We start from the raw sequence: 24,026 nt of genomic DNA, 5'->3' as shown, positions 1-24,026 counted from the left end.
GATTCATGCTTTTTGGGACTCTCTGAGCTTCTTGGGGTTGTATGTCTATTTCCTACACCAGGTCAAGAAAGTTTTCCATCATTATATCTTCAAATAGCTCTTCAATTTTTTGTTTTCCTCGGTTACACCTTTGACATGGGTATTTTTACATTTAATTGTGTCCCCTAGGCTTCTTAAAGAAAACATTTTAAGGCTTGAGAGAAAAGGGAAGACATAGCAAACCAACCTGCCAGGACATTTTTTGACTATATAGTTGAATAAACAAAAGAAAATTCAGGGGCTAAAGAATTAAAATACTGTTCAGTGTTATGTCTCAAAGTTCTTGGTTATTTGGGAATAAAGTTTCTCTACCTCAGCCTTATAATACAGCAGAGAGAGTCGGATACTATACTCTGGACACATTTGATGCTGTGTGCCCTCATGGTGTAGTTTCCTTACCAAAGTGTTTCATAGAAGTAGACTTGGGCATGCAGAGTTTCTTTGCTTTGAAGAGTCACTTTGGAGCATAAAATTAAACTCCTCTTTAAAAGATTTGCTATTAACTATAGTCCCAGCTCTACTTGTCAGACAGTGCCCTAGCACATGAAGAAATCAATTATGTAAATAGGTAGACAGCTTTATGAAACACAGACTACTGACCCTTGGAGCGCAGAGAATCAATGTTGTAAAACAAAGATGCTTCCTAACAGCTTTTACATGGGCTCTGTTGGTCTGTAGTGAATCCATACATATTGAATCAACATTTAAACAATATGCAAAAGATAATATTCATAACATTTTTAAGATTGAACTCACATTTTAATATTATAAATGAATATTTACCCTAACAGTCACTAATTAGACAAAAAAGGAGTTGTGTAGCCACTACACATTTTATTTTCTATTGAAGTAAAATTCTTTGAAAAAGAGGATATAATGTAAACTCTATTGGCACAATCTTTACTAATAAGAGGTAGCAATAAACATCTGTTCCAAAGACATTTGACTGAACACATATAATCATCACTTACCCTGCCACAAGGATAATACAACAGAGCAGCAAAAGAAGAGTGTATATTTGAATATCTCAAAGTACTCATTTTTGTATTTTCCACTACTTCAGAATGGATAGTACCATATGGCTTCCACATAAGTGGACCCGTTACTAATAAGCTAGGACTAATGTGTAATTATGTTTTCAGTGATTCATCTGTGAAACACCATGGGTTATTTTACATGAAAGCATCTGGTTCACATGTGTACAGTGCTTATTCTGTGGTGATTGACATCTGTATTCTTCTAATAAAGTTCCAGTTGCACAGATGTGAGCTGTTGCTTATACAGACAAAACCTGCATTTGAAAAATTCTTACCTGGACCCAGAATATGAACATTTCAGTTTCCTACACATGCACACATACAACACTTGCACTGTGACTGGAATATAATGTAATCATTTATGTAATGTATTTCAATTGTTGAACAGATGTATGTAGGCACCTTTATCTCTTTTTATGTTTGTTTATACTTTGACATCTGTTTGAGATTGTAAACTCAAAGAGGGCAGTGACCATGTCAGTTTCATGCCTACAATGTCCAGTAGAACATAATTCACTTTCAAATGCTTGCTTAATATTGCCAATCAAGATGGTGATGTTAATGACTTTAAGGAAAAACAGAGCTTATAATCTGACTCTAAACACCTTTTGCACTTTAAGAAATATTTACTGTAAATGGCCCTGTTCTCAATTTCACATATTATAATTATCCAGTTAACACATTAAGCTATGTTATTTTGAGCCGAATTAGTTTACTTTATGTTAGAATAATTCTCTAGTGATGTGTAATATGAGATCTCAAGAGTCTCAGAGTTCAAGGCAAATTTGATGAGGGATATAGCATTTTAGTCGAGCCTCCTAGGATAGGTAGAATTTGGAAATGTAATAATGAAAGGAAAGACATTCGAAGCAAAGGAAAAAAGAGAAAGAGGCATTGGTTAAGAGCCTGGAGGAGGACAGCAGGACAGGGTTAAGTTCTGCCTTGGCCATTTATAAATTGTGAGAATTTGAGTGAGTCACTCGAATATCTACTTGTAGTTTCTCATCCAGAAAATAGAGAAGTAACAAAGCATAGGGTAACTGTGACAATTACATGAACAAGGAGCTTAACACAGTACCTTGAGCAAGGACTACATTTAATAAAGGTCAGCTATTACTCTTGGTGACAGCTTAGCAACTTTGAATACACTTTCAATAGAATTTTGGATATCGAATTCAAAAAAGATATATACTAAAATTATAACAGGTAAATGGACAGAGGATGATCTTTATTTTATTCTTTCTATTTTTCTGAAGTTTTTGAAGTCTTTATAATGTATATTACCTAGTTAATATACCAAAAAATAAATAATTTTTATTGTTGCTTACATCTACTCAATTGATAAAGAATTTTAAATTTCTATATTTAAACCTTAGTTGTCTTAAGAAGTGATTGGGGAGATTCATTACTTCTTTTAACCAAACGTTCATTTTAAGCAGTAACTATTTCACCCTAAGGAATATTTATTTATAATTCAACACTCAAAATAAGTTAAGGAAAGGAGGTAATACAGAAAATTTAGTTTCATAGCTTTGGATAAAACCTTAAAGTTACACTATTCTCTTCTATCCCGAAAATACAATACTAGAATTTTGGACCTAAAAGGGCCATTCAGATGTGGAAATAGCCTTTTAACCATACCCCACCTAAATGCTGGATATTTTGGATTGGGTTTCTCAAGTACATAATAGAGTCTATTATTATTTTAATAAAATTACATGAATATAAATAAATGTTTTCCTTAAATATTCATTCATCTGATATAGCAATAATTCCATTTTCTTTATGATAAAAGTTGCTTAAGAAAAGAAAACAGTTATTGCTATTTGAATAAGAATTACTTTTAATTGTTAATGGCCAAGTATCTCTTCAAAGTTATGGGAAATTACCTTGTGGTAAACCATGTAGTAACAATTTTTGTGTAACATGTTAATTTGTATGTATACAAATAAGCCTTCTATAAGGAAAGATATGTTCCTAACACCTAGATCTGGAACTTAAAATATTTTTTAATGTTATAAATCAATACTTTGTACACACTTTATCACAGCATATTTAATTGTTGATATATTTTTGCTCAACTAGACTATGAAATTTTCAGTCTGGAGTTATATTTTAATTCTTCATCTCAGAGGCAAGCATGGTGCTTCACACTAAGAAAATATCGGTTGAAGGAAGGAATTTTTGGGACAGGTGAGAAGGGAGGTAGATAGGGTAAAAAAGGTCAAATATGTAAAATTGGAAGTTATATAAATTACATCAAGTGAATTTAAAAAACAAAAAAATAAAGCGAAAAAGTTATAGTAAAAAAATAATAAGGAAGGAAGGAAGGAAGGAAGGAAGGAAGGAAGGAAGGAAGGAAGGAAGGAAGGAAGGGAAAGAAAGAGAAAAACAGGTCTTATAATTGTGTCATCTATTAGTTCTCATGATTACTACTTTCTCACAGTTTATATAATAGGCTAAATAGTTTTAGTGGTACGATCTGAGAAACTCTATTATTTATAACATTTCTAAGAAACATATTCTGAGTTTGAGTTTAAAAAACAAACTTTATAAAACAGTAACTCTTAAGTGGTAAATCTTCTATAGGTGATTAAACTATATACTTAGATTACCATGGCTCCTGCCTTCTTGAAACTTACATTCTTACAAATGTTTTTTTAATTGCTTCAAGTCACTTTCAAATTTCTCAGTTATAGAAAAGTGTCCAGTGAGAGAATAGGAAATAGCAAACATCTTTCTTTTTTTTTCTTTTTTTACAGTATGACAAATGGGTCTATTTTTACAGAAAGCAATAGAAAAATGAACTCTGGATAGCAATTTAAAAGAATTACGATTTAAAATTTTTTCTGTTTACCCATCCATAGTGGCCTAGTAATATTTTGAGAAGAATTTGGAGGAGATATCTAGATAGATAGATAGATAGATAGATAGATAGATAGATAGATAATCTATAGATATAGATAGATATAGATAGATATAGATATAGATATAGATATAGATATAGATATAGATATAGATATAGATATAGATATAGATATGTATGTAGATATTTTAAAGAGAAATTATGATCAGGCTGCAGAATCTAGCTGAATATTTCCATGCATGTTTATAGCCTGTTCAATTTTCATGGTTGTTTTTTGGGGCTGCATATGAATTTATAGATGACAGCTTTCCGAGTTCCAAACAAGTGTTAGATTTTCTTGGTTCAACGTTTTAATTTCTGTCTATGGTTATGATTTTTGAAATCTGTTGTCGCTACTCCTTCCAGTGAGAGGTGGTTTCTTTGTCTCCTCTGCTTGAATCTGAGTGGGTTTGACTCATTTGTAAGGAGTAGAATGCAAGGGAAGTGATGCTGTATGATTTCCAGAGGATTGGTCAGAAAAGGCCACTTTGTGCTCAGGGCCCTAAGCTTTTGGGTACAAAAACCACCCTAGGCCACCATGCTGCAGGCAAGCCAAGCCACTGAAGACTCTCCAGTCCTCATCTTCAAGGGCGCCCAACCCAAGCACCAGATGTAAGTGAATTAGCTTTCAAAGGATTCCAGCTTCTAGCCATTGTATCAAGCTGTTTTTCAGTATTCCTAGGTATGGCCCTGACACCATGTCACAAAGACAGCCATTCCAACTACGTATGCCCTGTCCAAATTCCTGATTCACAGAAAGTATGAACATAATTAAATAGTCACTGTTTTGTGCCACTAAGTTTAGAGCGTGTTACTCTGCAATGGTTACGGGAACAAAGACCTATTTGATTTAGGAGGAACTACAGAAAATAGGAGATAAATATTTTCACTGCATAGGCGAATATGGAAGGCTTTCCCAAATCAGTGACATCTGAACTCGGCTTTTAATGATGAGTAGCAGCCTCCTAAGTAGAGAAAGCAAGAGAAAGAGTCCTCAAGCTGAGGGAACTATGTGGAAAGTATGGTGGTAAAGGAGAATGATGTGTTTGGTCGATGACCAGAGTTTGATGTGGAAGAGCATTGGATAGTTACAGCCATAAAGGCAGACATGAAGCTGGAAATAATGTTTTTTTGTTCATTCGTTTGTTTGTTTTTGGTTATGCGTAGGGAATTTCAACTATAATCTTGTAGGTGTAGAACATAATGATCGGACTTGTGTTGTAGACAGATACTTAGCAGCACTAGGAAGATGAGATGAAGAAGAAGGATATAAAAGGCAAAGAGAAAAATAAATAATTATATAGTTCAGATGACCAACAATTGAGACTGAGATATATAGCTTTCTTATAGCAGCAAAATAAGATTAGTTAGGTAACTATTGTTGTTTAAATTGTTAATTGATTATTTATTGAATGCCTGTGTTCAAAGCTTAATAATTATGTGCTAGAGTCAAACCACACTAGTGCCTTTATAAAATATGCATTAAATTTGTTGTTGATACCTCTGAATGCTATGTAAAAGCTTCCCTCCCCTGTGAATTGTGGGGAATTATGTTTAAATAATTCTATTTTATATTTTACTTAAGGCATTGATCGCAGTAGGATACTTAAAGAAATAAGACCAAATTATCAGTCATTGCTCTAATGGAACCATATGTTGTATTCACTGTGCTTCCCCAAAATAAACATTAATTAGTTTAGTATAAAAATCATGAAAAAATTGGTAATTTATGTAATCATAAAGATATTTTAATAAAAAAATGCATATGGTACTTTAGTATAGTTATGTAAACATAACACACTGCTATAGTCAGCAGTTTTCTGTGTTAACTTGATTGACTTTTAAATAACATTTGAGATTACTTCATGTTTTTAGTGTGATAAATAAAAGTTTAGTACTGACACGAACTTTTGTTAGAATCGTAATACCATACATGTAATAAATTTTTTCAGGGCAAGAGGTTAAACAGGTCTTTCTCCTGTCATTCTGAGCTTATAGACTACATTCTCCATGGTTTTTACGGCATTATCTACACAGCAAGATACAGTGATTTGTTTTAAAAACATTCTACTCCCCTATACGACTTGTTTTGCTTTACACTTTGGTTATATTTTTAAATCAACTGAAAATTTTAATCTTTCTAATTCAAAATAAAACTCTGCAGAATTTTGTAGATTATTTCCATCTGCCTTCTTCAGGTGCCCTAGTCCTTTCTGATACATTTCCTTATACATTAGCTTACACATTTTATGTATGTTATATTATACTTGTTTTATATAGAAGTTATATGATGTCGGTGATGTTTAAAAAAAGTCTGTCTTCCTTAAAGATTCTGGCCGGAGAATCATCCTTTATCACCCATTTCATGAAAAGCCTAGAAAACATTCAGGAAGGACTTGGAACAGAATGATATTCAGCAGTTCAAAGAGAAAGAGATAGGCCACAGCACAGGATGGCACTGAGGAGAGGTATGCTGCCCTGTGAGCGGAGGAATTAGTTAGACTGAGTAATTTCGAGAATACTAAGAATAAAGTTCACTAGCAAGGACTAAAGTAATGGGAAAGTCTGTAAATTAAAGTAGGAACTGAATTCTCTTACTATAAAACAAAAGACAGTGAAGCTTTGAAAAGAAAACAGAGGAGAGGTATAAGGAATAGCCTAACAAAGCAGATTATTTATTTGCCAGGAAAATAACTTTTATTTATTTATTTGCAGGCCAAAAAGGAAAAAAAAAAAAAAAGATTGCCAGTTAAAAAAATTCACCAGGTATTTCCCTGAAAAGAAAAAGTAGGTGTTTTTTAAGTGTTAGAAAGATTTACTTGTGGTTATACTAATTGAGGATCAATACTAGATTCTGAATGAGACAGAATAAGTCCATACATCCATATGTAACTGGTTTAAAAAATAAAGTTCCATTTATTGGTCCAGAATAAGTCTAAGCACTTGGTTAGGTACAGTTTGAGTCTAGTGTACCAAGGTCACTCAAAGTGACCAGAACAGACTGGTCAGGACAGACTACAATAATTTATAGGCCCAGTGCAAAATGAAAATGCAGAACCCTTTTGTTCAAAATTATTAAGAATTTCAAGGTAGTGAGAGCAGAACATTAAACCAGGAATGAAGCCCTTCTAAGCTTTTGGTGCTGTGTGACTAACATCGTAGGTAACGCCCAAGAGGGTGGCACTATCTGTGGTTATTTAACAGCCTTAATCTTTAGAACTGTTGTGTGAAACACAGCCCTCTGCTTTCTTATCCCCAAGGCCAGGGCTGCTGGAAGTATATATCAGGGGAGCTCAGCAGCTCTCTTTTGCCGTGGATTGTTTGTTTGCCTTCCTTTGTACCCCAGGCATCTAGCACAGTCTCTGACCCATGGTAAGCACTTGATAAATAATGGATGGGTAGGTGATGGATAATAGTCATTGCCAGCCTGTCTCGAAGATTCTGGTTCAGTTCCTCTCTAGATAACAAGACCCAGTGTGGGTCCATTTGAGCTTTAGATCATATTGCACAGATCTTACAAATGCCTCCTCCAGCCAGCTTGAGGGTTTCTTTTAGCTCTGGGCCTTTCATATTCTGGTCTTACTCAACCTGTTTCTTTAGTCAAATATCCTGAAATATATTTAAACTGATAGAATGACAGTCGAGCCCTAAGCAAGATTGGAGTTGTGGGCAGAATGAAGCCTCTGATCCAACGATGTCCATTTCTTAATTTCTAAAAACTGAGACTATGGCCTCAGTTAGACCATATGGCAAAGGGAAGTTAAGGTTGTAGATGGATTAAGGTTGCTAGTCAACTGACCTTAAAAGTAGCTAAATTACCCAGGTTAGTCCAGTGTATCACAAAGGCCCTTAAGTGGAAGAGAGGCAGGAAAGTCAGAGAAAGAGATGTGAGGAAGGGAGCAAGGTTGGAGTGATGTGAGGAGTCCACCTACCATTGCTGGCTTGAAGATGGAGGAAGGGGGTAGCCTCTGTAAGCTGGAAATAGCAAAGAAATAGATCCTTCACTAGAGCCTCCAGATAGGAACATATTTCTGCCAGCATCTTGTTTTTAGCCCAATGAGATCTGAATCAGACTGCCAACTTCCAGAACTCTAAGACAATGAATATGTGTTGTTTTAAGCCACTACATTATGGTAATTTGTTACAGCAGCAGCAGGAAACTAAAACAGCTGTTCCATACTGTGCTAAAACTATCACTCCTGGTCCCTCGTTCATTAGAAATCACTAAACTCCATGCCTGGGTATTTTTGTCTGCCCATATTTCTTCCACTCCTTTGGTAACCAAAAGTAGAGTTCTATCTTCTTTTTTCTGTGTTCTCATTTTTTTTCATTATGCCACTAGGTTTTAGGGTTCAGGCTAGTAAATGTTATATTCACAGAGAAACAAGTAACACAGCCTGTTCCAGAGAACATTGGTTTCTTGGGATGTTAATGATTGAGAGATAGTGAAAAAAGAGGCTTTGGATGCAAGTTCATTTGTAAAAACCAGGCTAAATAAGCATTTTTTTTTTCTTAAAGGACTTTTGAGAGATGTAATCTGTGTATAAGGCTTTTTTAAAAATCTCAACAGTTTGAAAGAATATCCAACAAAGAGTATCCCTGTCCTTCAGCCCAAGTTCCTCTCTGTGGACTAGGCCACTGCAAGTTTCTTGTGAATCCTTCCAGAGCTATTCTCTTTACATATAAACACACATATACATACACCTGAACACATTTTCTATACCTTGCTTTTTGTTTTACGTAAAAATTTAATTAACAAATTTATTTATAGAAGAACTTCCATAGCTTTTAGTGTATAATAGGCATGTGAAACAGAATTTAATGGAGAAAAATAAATATTTCCCAAAGATTTTGAGCCTCAGATTTTATTTTTTAGAGTGTCTCATGGAACTACTTTTTGAGACACACTGCACAACTCACAGCTGCCTCCCACCATAGCACGAAGGGTATGGGTTGTGAAGTGAGGGACATCTAGGCTAATGTCCTGGCTCCACTGTCGACTTGCCTGCCTCCTCACCTTCATGTTTGTTGACTATGTGGCTTTGGGCAGGTGGCTTAACTTTATCAAGCCCTTTTAAATACTATGTACCTCTTTTATTCAATATTTTTTTCCATTAATTAGTGCATGCAATCTTTAGAACATTATGTGCGAGATCAAATAAAGCAGTCTGGGAATCTCCTAGGGTAGTGCATTTGTAGTGCACCAAGCAACAATAAGCAATGGTCTGTCTTGAAATTAGAGTTATGGAGAATCATTTTCTACCAAAATGACAGTTTTTTACTTTACTAGACATAGGTCAACAGTTGCAGATGTAGCATATACCAATTTGAAACTTGTAAGAAATGCAGGGAGAAATGGGATTTAATGTAGGTTTTTTTCAGATATTGATTTTTTTTAAAGCATGTATGGACTTTGATATTGATCATCTAATGAATTATCAGAGTAATATTATTTATCTGAATAAAGTATAGTTAAGAGAGACAAAATCTGCCAGTTTATTAATATAAAATTCCCATACAAATGTTGGTATCCTTGTGGATTATGGACATATTTATCTTAATAGTTGTGACTCGAAATGTTCAATTATATAGAACTAGAGAATGTTATTTTCAAATCCATAATATATGTTATACATATATCATATGTATATGTAATATATATAACAGAGAAATTTTAGAATTATCATTCTTTCCCAGTGCCTATAAAGCAAAGAAGTACATTTTAGCATTAAGTGTCTTCATTCTTCATAATCCTTTCTTTGGTTCATTCAAAATTATTTATTTCAAAACCTTATTTCCATTGTCTTCTTGCTCTTGATAAATTTGAACAGCAGAGTAATATTTATTAGGGAAAGACGTTTTAGGAACTTAATTGAAAATAACTAATGCAATTTCTTTTATTTGCCACTATAGTTGCTACAAAGAAAGTTTCAACTTCTCTTCTTTCAGTTTAATGAAATGTTGCCTAGGCCTACTGGATTCCAGACAGTGCTCAACACTCATGTTAATGAATCCTGATGACTTTAGTCTGCTTATTTAGGAGATGCTCTGGATTTTTATGAGGTCAACTAGAAATTTGTATACTTTCCTCATTTATCCTAAGTTTATTTTTTTAAAAACTAAAATTCAAATTGAAAATACAGTGGCACTTTAGCGACATCAAATCTTTTAGCATATTATTTTAAACTTTTATTATTTAAAATATGTTTTCATAATTTATTCCATAATGGGAACTCTGTTAAGGTCAGTAGAATAGCTGTCTAGTTATTTAATAATAGCAAGTACCTAATACTTTGATTTGACTATTTTTACGGTCATTTTTATGAAGGTTTGATTTTTCACATCCCAAAAAGCAAACCATTAGATATTTGGCTTTTATTATTAGCAGATAATGTATGTCCCAGCCAATGCTCAGACCTGATTCTCTCCCAATACATTGCCCTTACCTCACCACTCATCTTTATCTCTTGCCCCACATCTGACCTTTATCCCAATTCCAGGAGAAAGTCAGAGATGAGGTAGGTAAATGCTAGGAAAGTTGTTAATAAAGCAAAAGCCACATATATTTATTATATGTGAGAGAAACAGCTGCTTCCAAATGCCCTGCTTTGATTCCCAGGCTGGGACTGACCATTTTGCCAGGTTTTTGCTGTGGCTGCTATAGTCCAAGAGTTTAAGATTTCTTCTTTCCACAAGAAAACATTGCTGTTCTTCCTCCCTGTAATAAATCACAAGCATAGCAACATCCTTCCAAGCCGTTCTTTTCAACTCCAGATAATTCATAGTGGGTGAAGATAATTTATGTAACGTGTGTTAACAGAATCAACAGTCAAAGTTGTATAGAAAGCCAGCATTTGGGCAGCATGTGGAAACAACACTCGCTGTGGGCACACAAAGTAAACTTGGTCTCTTCAGTCATTCCTCTTGAGTCTCCTTTTACTCATTTCTCTCACTGTCTGTTCCTGCAATTTTAACATTCTCCAGGATTCCATACTAAGCTTTTTGTTCTGGTAGGCTGTCTCTGGGTGATCTCTTCAATTTTCTCATTTGTGTTTAGTGACCAGGGATATGGCAGTGACTGCTGTCTCTGTACATGTAGTCCAATCATCTTTCCTGAGCTCTACACCTATATAGTTATTTATCTATTCAACATCTGTCTTCATTTAGTTATCTTGCAGTCACTTCAAACTTACCTACTATGTCTAAAATGGAACCCTTTATACTAGACTATACTATACTTTATAATATAGTATGCCTTTATACCATTCCATATCATACCATACTATACTGTACTGTATTATACTGTACTATGCTATGCTATACTATACTGCACTATACTATACTAAACCTTCCCCTCTTCTCTATCACTATCTTCACAATAGCCAAAGCTACAAAACCCAGACATCTGAGAGCATTGTCATAGAGGAGCAAATAAGATCCAGATACTCATATACACTGACACAAGTACGCGTAAGCTCATACACACACCAGTGTTCAATGACTAATATTGAAACTTTGCATGTTTTCAAACTTTAAATAAGTAAAATCATATTGTGTGTATTTTGTTGTGCCTTGCTCTTTTTTTTAACGTTGTGTTTGAGTTTCACGCGTTTGTGCTGCTGTATCAAATGCGTAGTCCATTGTGTGAAAATTCTGTTATCTATTTGCCCATTTTCCTGTCGAGAGACATTTGGGTAGTTTTTAGTTATTTTGCTTTTTCAAACAATGCACCTATGAACATTTGTGTACATATATAGGCAAATGTTTCTCTAAAGTATATAGCTAGGAGTGGAATTCCTGACTATAGGTACATAGCTTTTTGTGTACCTGGGCAGTTATTGCCTTAATGGTTAGTACGACCAAATTGAAATTAATAATGAATGTATATCTATATTTTTCAACATGCCAAGACTTTGCTAATATTTTGTAGAGTGAAAATGTCAAGCTAAAAAACTATATACACACACACACGGAATGAGCCCATTTTTGCAAAAAATATATGAAAATATAAATAATATAAGATAGGATGATGGACATTTTTATTTTCTTCATTGTGCTTTTCAGAATTTATAAAAAACCGTAAACATTTTTTAAACATTTTTTTTGGTTGTGTGGAAAATTCTAAATTTACTCTGTTAACTTACCGTGAATATGAAAGCTATAGAACAATGATTTCCATTCATTGAATATCTTTTATTGAGCACGTATTATATGCTAGGCACTAAGAACAAAAGAGTCTAAATCCATTTCTTAAGCTACTTGTAACTTCAGAAGGAGATGGGAATCCTAAATGGAGCACCAGAAATCTATTTCTTTCAGACTTGTCACTTTAGAGTGGTCTCTTTGTCTAAAGCTAATTTTTTAAAATTAAATTGATCTCTGTGTTCTGGTTGTACAGTGTCCAAACTATGAAGAAAATATAGTTTTTCCATGTATGTCTTTTTAATTGAAATAAATCAATTCTCTGTTTTGCTAGGAGAAAAAGCAACTCTTAAGACAGAGCCAGAGAAAAATGTGTTTTGAGTTGACATTGAAAACTTATACATGTGATAATTATACTTTTATTCTGTACTATATCATTTTCTCTTCTTATGGAACATATTTTTAGATATTTAATTATGTATTATAGTAATTATGTTTGTCTTTATTGTTAATTTTAACATTGAATCTCCCTGAGGGCAGTACTCGTCGTCTTGACAATGCATTAATGCCTATCACTTTGGCATTCTTGTAAGGGTAATATTGTTTGAACTTGGCTTGCTCAGGATAAGAACATATCCCAGGTCTAGTGGAAGGTTAATTGTATGCAATCATGAAGCCAAGGAGGAGCCTGTATGGATTCATTTTTAATAATCTGTGCAACTAAGTATGGGTGCAGACTTTTTGAAATACTCATAATCTAAATGTACTCAATGTTTGGGGATTTTTAATTGGTTATTCTTTTAAATTAAAGGAGTGATCAGCAGGAGCTCTTTTGTAGTTTATGTAATATTAGCAGCTAATAATAATAGTTTCCAAATGTTGTGTGGGAATTTATGAGCATTTTTATTTATAACACCTCATTTAATCTTTAGACCACCTCTGAGGCAGTTATTATTATATTAGTTTTCCAGGTGAGAGAACAGAAGTCCAGTTAGGTTAAGTGACTTTCCTAAAGCCGCATAGCTATTAAGAAATAGACCTGGATTCCAATCTATATATCCCGACTTCAAGTCCCATTCTCTTTCAGCTATACTAAGCTGCTATGACTCCTCTGCCTTTAAAGTTAGAAATACTACTGAGTATTATTAGGTTGATTCTACCTAGTCATAATTGTCCCTGAAACTATCTCTAATTGTTAATATTAAGCATATTTTATTTAGGTTTCATAGAGAACCACTGACAAGGTTTATACAAGGGTATATGTTTCTAAGCGGTCCTTCTGATTGAGTTGTTACCCTCCGGCATTTTAAGTTTTTTAAAACTGGTTTTTAAGATCATTTAACAATCAGTGGCCATGCCTTTTATCCTAGGACTCAAAAAGAACATTTACATAAATATAGAGTTCAGTCCATTGATGTCGTAACTACAATACTGAAATGGAATAAAATTTAGTTACTAAATAAGGATATGTAGATTCAGTAAATGAATGTAGACCAACAACATTTCATCAACTATTAAAATATAAGGTCATTATTAGTATATACACACTTATAATCAAATGACGAGTAAAGAAAATTCATATGATCAGAAGTTTCTTCTATTAAGAGATTAAAATGCATATAAATAGGTAGAATTTAAGGGAGCTGAAGGAAATGTAAATTGGGATAGAAAAATTGAAGAAATGGCTTGAGAAACCATCTCTGTCTTGGCATAAAATTACTTACAGAACAGAGAATATTTTATTTTTTCACCTTAATCATGAACATTGTTATAGGCCCTTGACTTCTCATTAGCTCAGAATAGAGACATTAATTCTAAAGCAATTAATGAAATGAAATTCCCTTCATCGTTCTTTATGTTAAATTCAGCATAGGGAAATAAATCTCTAAAACCAATTCTGAAACAGGACTTAACTTTTATTTCACTTATGTATCTCTTAATTTTCTCTTACTCTATATGGAATTTTTTTAATACATAAAATTATCTTGATTTTCTTTTTCCTCTAGGCTTGATCCTCCACTACCTGAGATGTCGAAAACAGAGCACAGTTCAACTGAAAACATGTCTCTAGAAACCCTAAGAAACAGTAGTTCAGAAGACCTCTTTGATGAGATTTAACTGTCTCAAAAAAGTACTTTGATATTCACTAAACTATGTTTTCTGTTCATTTCTTTCAACTAGAAAAAGCAAAATTTCAGCTGAGTAGCAGCTATTACTGCATCTTACAATTTAATTACATGCACACTGAGTTGAGACTATTATGCAAAATGGATTACACATGTATACGAAAATATGTTTTGATGACAGTGGTACATTATTCTAAACTATGCATTCAGCATGCCTATAATTACATGAAATCTCACTTTTTGTTGTAAAGAACACATTTATCTCATTCGTTTCACACTTATTATATGTGGTAGCTGTCTAACATCCTGTCTAGGAAAATTTTGAGAAATATGACAAAGAAAATGTATACAGTTCTTTTTTGAATAGTCACTTTCTGAACAATTATGTCTGAGCATTTTAACTTGTGGAATGATATATAAAATCTATTTTTAGTTTGTATACAAACAACCTGAAAATCTAATGATATAATTTCTGCTGCACTGAAGACTTTGTATTCTTAATAAAATGTTGGTTAGCTTAACTCTTTCTTTACTATAGATAGTAACAGATCTTCATAAAGTGCTTGCCAATGTAACCCACTTTTGTATTTTAAAAAATCGTGTTTTTCAGAGATTGTTGATAAAAGATTTGTTTTACTTGCACAAGGACCCTCTTTCAAGACCAGAACATTGTAATATTCAATTATTTCATATTCGCCTCAATGACAACTGGCACAGTTTTTTAAAAATATTCACTGTTTCTACTTCTTAACCTCTTACTTCATCTTCCTTCTCTCTGGTTGGGTATCCATTCCCTCCATGCTACCCAAAGTTTAGAATGACCACCATGTTGCTAAATCCAAAAATTGGTCCATTCTCAACCCTCATTTTACTAAGCCTCTCAGCAACATTTGACAGTCAGTCACTTATCCTCATTAAACATTTTATTCACTTGACTTTTACAAAAACCCATGCTGTTTATATTTCTCTTTCTTTCCAGGTGCTCATTTTTTAGACTTCTTGACTGAATTCTTCTTCTTACCCAACAGTTAAATGTTTGACTGCTGTGGCCTTAATCTTCAGCCTTCTTTTTATTACCTACATTATCTCTCTAGGTTATCTGTGGTTTTAAATACCATCTGTATGCCAATGTCTCTAAAATTAGAATATTACATACGAATGTATATGACTATATGTACACGACAATATATATGACTATATATATGTAATTTATAATTAACTAATCAGAAAAATCCATCTGAGTACATTTATTTGGTTATACCTTTATTTGAATGTTTTATTGCATCTAAAGCATCCAACAAATTGTACAACCATCTACCCAATTGCTTTGAACTAAAAAAAAAAAAACAGACAAACAAACAGAAATCCTCCCTGGTGCTTATGTTGTTCTCCTCCTACATCCTGTTATTTTTACCTCTAAAATGCAACTTGACTCTATTTACTTCTTTTGTTGTTCTACTACATCTGTTTCCTGACTGGTCTCCCTCATAAACTCCTACTCCCCAACAGTCCATACAAACTGAATTTTTAAATCTAAGGTAAAATCATTTTACTATCTGGATTAAAACTCTCCAATAGTAATCTATTAACCTTTGAATAAAGTCAACACACCTTACTACAGCCTACAAGGTCTGATCTTATCTGGTTCCTGCCTCTCTCTCCACTGATAACCTGTTTCTTTCTCTTTACTTCCTTTGTCCCTTACTGTCCCTCAAATAGGCCAGATCTCAGAATCATTATAATGTTGGTCTCACTCCCTGGAACGCTCATTTTCATACAGTTAGTTTCTTCCCATCTTTCAGAACTACAATCAAATGTCACCTCCGCAGAGGTGCTTTCCTTGAAATATCGTTTTTAAAGATGTCTACATTCCCAGTCACTCTGTCTGATTGGAATGTTTTTGTCGTTATGCATATTGCTATCTGGAACTATTTTTTTCATATCTCTCTTGCCCTCCCCTATCCCTCACATCTTAAAAAGTAAACCACATCAAGCATAGGTATGACCATCTGCTTTATCTCTCTATCTCTTAGTACCTTGAACAAGGCTAGATTCATAGATGCTTAGTGTTTGTTGGATGAATAATTGTATGTCTATTGCATAGTAGGCACTCAAACATTTCTTTAAGTTATTAAATCATTTTGAGAAGAAACTCATTAAGAGATTAAAATTCAGTGAGATGTTTTGATAGAAATAATTGTTCAGAAAGCTCAAGTACCTTCCGTGATAATTATAAATAATACATACAGTTGACTCTTGAACCACAGGAGTTTGAACTGAGCGGGTCCACTTGCATGCAATTTTTTTTTTTTTTTCAATAAATGCCTGTACTGTTTTTGATCCATCTTGGACATTAGCAGATGTGGAGGTCCAATTATATGCATTGCTCTACATCACTTTTAAGTATTGGAGCAGCCTCAGATTTTGGTATCCTCAGGAGTCCTAGAACTAGTCCCCTGCAGATTCTGAGGGGCCACTTAAGTTTTGGGGGAGTCAAATGTTATACACAGATTTTTAGTTACATAGGGTTCTGTCCCCCTAACACCCACACTCTCAAGGATCAACTGTACATACAGATGTATGAACATAAGCTTGACTACAGAAAGAAAACAGAAGTTACTCATTATTGTTTATATCAAAAATAAGATTTTACCAAGTCAGTGGAACAAGAAAACATTTTATATAGAAGTTTTGCAACAGTTTTATTTGATTAGTGGCTTCCATTTAAGAGGGAAAATTTTAAATTAAATGTAAGTATAAATATATGAAATGTAAAAATATAAAACATAAAATTCTACTCAGCCACACAGGAACTTTACTATAATAATGAACCTCATATAATCCAAGATTTACCTTGGATCTTTCTAAGAGGATTTTGTACATAAAGTACTAGGATCTCAAAGTAATGTTAGCTCACCTAAATAGACCAAAAATGACTAACCAAAATCAGTAATCAAGTGTATGTGTATGTATCATTTGTTTTAAGTGGAAGAGACGAAGAAAAAAACAATTTTTGCTATTAACTCACTAGTGGTGAGAAAGGGATATATGGAAACCGTTTCCTAAATAATCATAGCAATAGATCTATAAAGTTAATAATATATACAAAAAAAATTTATTGTATTTTTCCAGGGCAGTACATCTTTTCAACCATTGCTATGTGTCAGAGTGATTCAGGTGGTTAGAAGAGAGTATAATAAACCCATAATGCATGATTTCCTCTTTTATATCTAGTTTTGTATTTCTTGACTTCGTAGACAGGTGTCTATAGGTTTGGTGTTAGGATGTTCAGATCCATGATTTTTCCACATATTTTCCAATGTCTATACTCTAAAACAAATAGTTGCAGAAGAACATTGAAATAGAAGTCACTGAAATCGAGTTACAATGCAGCATGGCTTTTTTGACCTTTGTGCACTCACTTCTGAAATAAGATGATTGCATTTCCGAAGGCTTTTTCCTCTGAAAATTTATAATTCTTGGACCTGACATCAGATGGTATGGCTCAGGCCTCATTAGGGAAATTCATGAAAGAAAAGTTCCATCTCAAGAAAAGATCTCTTTATTACATATTTTTAAAGAGTGAAGAAACTATTTCAGAAAAAGGTTTTTTTAGTCACCTATCATTCAAATACATAAAATACTAGGCCTGTATTTTGGATCCAAGCCTATTGAGTAAATTTGATTTAACGAATATTTTATCTTCATATCGGTTATGCACAGAACACAGAACTGGACCGTATAGAGAATTTAAGGATAAATCCATTCTTTCACCAAAGATTTGCTAAGCATTTGTGCCAGTCTCTGTTCTGGGCACTATATATGCAGCAGTGAATAATACAAGTACTCTGTTGCTGTGAAACTATATTCTAGTATGTGAAATTTGGTCATGCTTTCAGAGAGTGGAGCATTGGGGGGTCAAGATTGGGGCCCCAAATCACTATATAATGAACTGTAACATCGAGGAGTGGTAAGATAAGTGGCACAAAGAGAAAAAAAAGTGTAGTTATGGGTGAGGATCCATAGAAGTTGAAGGGTCCGATTGAGAGGTTAAGAGAAATTCGTGGGAGTTGGCGAGAGTAAGTTGAGGATGAAGCTGTCTGCTAGATCAGAGGAGAATACAGAAGGTCCTGGAGGATGAGACCAGGAGGTTAATGCCCAAGTTCGCAATTGTGAATCATTGGAATGAAGGAGACAATTTAGAAGGTATCTCAGAAGTACTGTTGGCCAGAAGTGTTTAGAAGTGTGAAACTAAGTCATGTAACAAACACATGGCAATAACCGTGCTCCACAGTGCTAACTAGCATTTGCTTGGGAAGGTATAGACTGCCAGAAAACCTTAGGTTATAAGACCCTTCCTCGACATCTGGGAATGGTAAAGGAAGGTCAGCCCAGAGGCCTCTTGACAGATATTGCCTAGAAGAGCAGCCAACCCTCATCCCTTTGTGTCTCTCTGATTCATTCGCTCAGTATTATTTATAGAATTTATTTTTAATAAAATGAAATTAAATAGCTAATATCTAAATTCATGGAAGGTCTCATGAATTTACCTGTAAATCAGGAAATCCAAAAAATAGGTAGCTACATTATATAGGGTAGAATGATAAAATCACAAAAGAACTATTCATGTATCCATTCATAGCTGTTGTCTGACTTAAAAATTTTCAATACTGCTCTGACAGCTTTTAATAAGGAGGGCTGATTTCATTTGCCAGTATTCTAGAGGTAACCTGAGATTTTCTGTATTTAATAACTGGAAAGCGATACCTTGAATAATACACAACAACAAGTATTGTGTGGTTACTTCATAACTGATCATCCACCATCTCCTGTCCTGACTCCCAACTCTTTCTTATCCGCTCAAACCGAAACTCTCTTTATCCTATCTTCTATTCGTTTTCTCCCTTTCAAATATCCACATATCCTTTCATTCACCAACTATTGTCCTCATTTATCTTACAATGTCACAAAGAACTATCCCTCAGAGTTAAGGTCTCTTTGTCCCTGAAGGCTTTTGACAATGTAGGAAAGGGGAGAAAGATTAGAGCCCAGTATCCAACTTGATAGTAGATGTTCCCATTAAGGGCACGAGCAATTTTGGTGGCCACTGTTCCAGTAAATAGAATATAGGCTAATCCTGAACCATTTACTTTTGATTTAGAGATAGTCTCCAGCTTAATTACTATCTGAGAAACAACACAGCCAGTCAAATAAATGTATATAGATTAGAACATTTTTATGGAACCTGCTCTTACAAGACCCTTCTAGGAATGTCCTGCTTTGCATTCTTCCAAAAGCTGAGTCTGAGCCAAGGGCTTGCATATAAGCAATTTATTTGGTAATGTGATCCCAGACAGCAGGAGTGTGGGACAGGAAGCATAAAAAAAAAGAAAGAAGGAAAAACCAAAGCAAAGATGTCCTATTAAGGCAGCCAGCCCTACGGATGACATATGCTCCACCCCACCAGAATTCTTTGAGACACCTGAAAGGTATCTCAGAACAATACATCCAGGAGTGAAAAGGAGGAGCATTTATCCATTCTATTGGCAGGACTGCTGGATGATTCAGAGTGGGGACACTGGCACCTGTGTCGAGCCTTTGACATTCCCGTTTCCTGCAGAATGCTGCTCATATACACCTTTAGAGGAATTGCTGTTGTTGTCATTAACTCACTTCTCCCTGCACCTCTTTCTGGAGGCTAGGGATGCAGCTGTTGTGTTGGAAGCAATATTTACATTTCTTTCCTAAGGCGTCAGCACTGTGCAGAGGCACCAGCTCTGGATCCAAATCTTGGGAAGACAGGAAAGAGGAGTTCAATACACTGGTGCCATTCAATGGATGTTAAAAACTCAGAGCGTTGTGAAAGAGGGGCTTACATCCTGAAAGGAGACATTGTGAACTAACCTTTTATTTCTTTAGATTTTGATCCCAAGACAATTAAGAGCTATAGAGTATCCTTCTCCTCCAAAATATAAAGTGGCAGAAATAGCACTTTTTAAAAAAATCAAACTATGGATTTTTTCACATTTCAACAGAAAACTCGAAACAATATTTTTTGCTGTCTTTCTAGTAGACACCCGTATTTGGCCACTATTCCTCTGCAGATTAGAGTGGGCAAGTGCATGAGGAGGCGCCTTTTCCACCTCACTGATGATTTTTGCAGTAACTGAACTTTATAAGAATATTAAAAAATCTTCATGAGTCAGTCTTCCAGTGCACTTGAAAATAATCAGTTTTTCTATTACTTCCTTCATTGCCTTATTAGAGAAGCATTTGCAACCTGGCCTCCTATCACAGAATCATGGAGAATGTCTTCAATATTAAAGCAACTACCAGTGTCCCTGGTGCTCTGACATAAGTGCCGGTGTCCCCATCAGTCCTGCTGCCTCTTGTTATAAAGAAATGTGAGGTTTAGTCCTTATTTTATTCCATTTAATTAAAGAACAGCTGAAAATCCTGTCTTGCATTTTCAACACATGGTTTCAATTAGCGTAGCAGAGCAGACCCCGGATTTGATAAAAGCTCTGACGTGTACCTTTGGTGCCTGTACAATGTAGTCTTTCATTTTACAAGGTAGCTAAAGTGTAGTTTTGCATATCTTTTTAAAATATTAACAAAAACTCAAGAATAAGCTTGGGAAAAGGTAAAGAGAGGCGAATGCAATTTTGTTCGAATTGCCTGCTCTTGACTTTTAGAACCCTTTATGCAGAAGTAGGCTTATTTGGTAAAATCCACACTGGGCATTTACAGGCACGTGTGCAAAAAGCATTATGGTTCATGAGACTTATACTCAGTGTCCATTAGCTGGGAGAACCATCACCTCAGGAAATATCAGCATACAATAAATGTGCTTCATGTGACCAATCTGTTCAAAAAGGCAATGGAAATCCCATTCAAATAAATGGTTTCAGACTGAGCTAGAAGTGATAGGACATTTGCCTTCAGTGTGACTCTTTCTGCATAACTTCTAGAGTTCATATGTTTTTAAGTAGGAAAGTAAAACTTGTATCTCAGAATCTGGAAATTAGATGTGGATAAGCCTCATTTAGGCCACCACATCCCACCTCTTGCCAAAGGGAATTAGCAAGAGGAAAAAGATGAAACAAGCAAAATACTTCATGACTGCTTCACATGGCGTGTTACATGTGTTCCATGCTGTCCCAGGAACAGTGGAATGACTTTCCACTTCAGGTCATAGGAAAGCATAATGTCATTCGTCCCATAAGGGTGATGCACTGTTACTTTTATAGATCCCTCTTTGTCCCTGGTTTTTATTTTCACAGCTGCCATTCCACTTTTAATTTCATCCCCTAGGCTTACTATCAATTGCATTATTCAGAAATATCATCCCAAAGTGTCAAGGTAAGAATGAAAACATGAATAGAATAAAACTGAGTAAATGAATTCCTTGTAACTAACTTCAACTTAAGAAAAAAAATAATAGTTGAGGTGGTCTTTTTGACAGCTCCAGTGTCAGAGACTGTGTCAGCAGATTTACCGTGTGTCCTCCTTTAGTTCTCACAACTATAAAGTATAATTTTTCACTTTTCTAGGAGCTCTGAAATCATAAAACTCCTAAAAGAAAACATAGGGAGTGAACTCCTTGACATCGTTCTCAATGATTGTTTGGAATTGATGCCAAAGCACAGGTAATAAAAGCAAAAAGAAACAAGGGGGACTGCATCGAACTAAAAAGATCCTTCACAGCAATGGAAACGATCAATAAAATGTAAAGGCGACATACGGAATGGAAGAAAATATTTGCAAACCATATATCTGATGAGGAATTAATATCTAAAATGCATAAAGAATTTATAAAAATAGCAAAATAAAACCAAATAACCTAATTAAGAGATGGGCAAATGACCTGAAGAGACATATTTCTAAAGAAGACATACAGATGAGATGCCCAACAGGTATATAAAAAGATGCTCAACATCACTAATCATCAGGGAAATGTAAATCAAAACCACAATGAGATATTACCTGGTGAGGATGTGTAAAAAAAGGAGCCCTCACGCACTGTTGGTGAGAATGTAAATTTGTTCAGCAATTACGGAAAACAAGGTGGATGTTCTTTAGAAACTTATAAATAAAACAACCATATACTTCAGCAATCCCAACTCTGAATACTTAAAAACCTAAAAGGTTAGGAATAGTAATAGGGAAGTGCCATACTGACTAATTCAATTTGCAGTAGCTAGACCTATAAGGAGTCACCAGTAGCATGTGGCCATGTTACAAGAACCAGCTGTCCACACCTATCCCCAGCACACACGTAAGATACCCCGTAACAGGAATCTCTTCTGACACTAGTCTCCTCTCCCTACTCAATCATCTTGAAGGTCCACCAGAAAAAGAAATTCTTCCTCTCCTCATCCTAAAGCCTGCTTCCTGAGCCATCACTACATATTCCAGGATCTGCCTCTTTCATGGAGATTATGTTCATTCTCCAGATATACCTGCCTCAGTATCAGCTTTAACTGTACTTCAGCAGGAAAACAGTTTGATATCAGTATATATATATTTTTTCAAACTAAGGCTATTAAATTATTTCAACAAGTATGAGGTAGCCGAAATGCAGTCTAAGCTATTCCAAGCCTAGTCAAAACCTTTTACAAATTGTCAGGTTCAGACATACCCAACTCTTCTGTAGTTTTCATAGTCCCCGAGGCTCAGATCTTGACATGGGAACAATAACATATAAACAACGTGTTTATGTACACACACAAACACACCACTGGCCCGCATGCTGTAAGAGGGTCCCTCTTACAATGAACAATGACATGCTGTTGTAAGGCAGCATAAATCCATATAAAGAAGAAGGAAGGTTTTCTGCCTTGGACTCTCCATGTCTGCAGAGAAAGAGAACACTCTCAGATCATGTCCAATCTATGTGTCTAAATGGAAGACCCATATTCTGGATTTAACGTGTCTGATCCAGATTATTATTTCTGCCATAAAAACAGTATTTACTTTTTCAGAACTGAAAGGCATATTGGATTGGTTTTCTCAGAATTAAAAAGATATCTGCTCTAGGTCTCACTTCTTGGAATACAAAAAAACTATTTGCAGCATCAAAATGGCAGATTTCTCAGCTGGCTTTTTGTGTCCAAAAAGTTTGAAGTACAGTCTCATGCAGGAAACCTTCCTGCATATGGTTTTCCCTAGTGTTTGTGGTTTATGCACATTGCTTCTCTATAATCTGGACTTCCTTTATCTATTAGATATTAGTAATGCTCTGAATCCAGATGGGTTTTATGGTATATAATAAACTCATATATCGTTTATGAATTGTGAAATGATAGCTGTCTCTAGGATGAAGACAGTAATCTTTTTTGAACGGTAGAACTGTTTACATAAAATTGTAGAGACTCATCATGTGGTTTCTTAGGGTGGCCTATAAGAAATTAAATCTGATTAGTTAGTCGCCCTTGAAATACATTCTATAATGAGTCAGAGCCACCATCCCCCCCCCCCACCCACTTCATTTCTACTATGTGGGACTAGCCCGTTCTCCATCAATCTCACTTCATCTCTCATGCTCTCTTCATTGCTTCATTGGGTCCCCACTATTGTAACTGTCTAACCTTCCTGTTAGCACAATATACCTGCCTCTGTCTCTTGGGACATTTCTGAATAACAAGGTAGCTAATAAATCAATGCCAAAGATATATGAGAGTTAACTTGTGTTGGGATATCCTTTGCCTTGTCATGAAATCAGTTTAATAGGCCTCCATTGATCTAACCCAGAGTTACTGGCATAAGATTGTATAC

The 24,026-nt window shown here is 34.8% G+C and overlaps 1 protein-coding gene across 3 annotated transcripts in view; it reads left to right on the top strand.

Moving 5' to 3' along the window:
• Positions 1 to 17,464, top strand: part of XRCC4 (X-ray repair cross complementing 4) — a 209,842-nt gene extending 192,378 nt beyond the window's left edge. For all 3 annotated transcript variants that reach the window (XM_016123199.2, XM_016123189.2, XM_016123206.2), the window contains one exon: positions 14,130 to 17,464. In XM_016123199.2, the coding sequence (XP_015978685.2) occupies positions 14,130 to 14,241 (112 nt within the window). In that variant the 3' untranslated portion in view covers positions 14,242 to 17,464. The remainder of the gene's footprint in view (positions 1 to 14,129) is intronic.
• The last annotated feature ends 6,562 nt before the right edge of the window (positions 17,465 to 24,026 follow it).

The sequence above is a fragment of the Rousettus aegyptiacus genome, unplaced genomic scaffold, assembly GCF_014176215.1.
Source record: "Rousettus aegyptiacus isolate mRouAeg1 unplaced genomic scaffold, mRouAeg1.p scaffold_m13_p_8, whole genome shotgun sequence".
Lineage (NCBI taxonomy): Eukaryota > Metazoa > Chordata > Mammalia > Chiroptera > Pteropodidae > Rousettus > Rousettus aegyptiacus.
The sequence above is the reverse complement of the archived record's forward strand: the minus strand, read 5'-3'. Positions and strand labels throughout refer to the sequence as shown.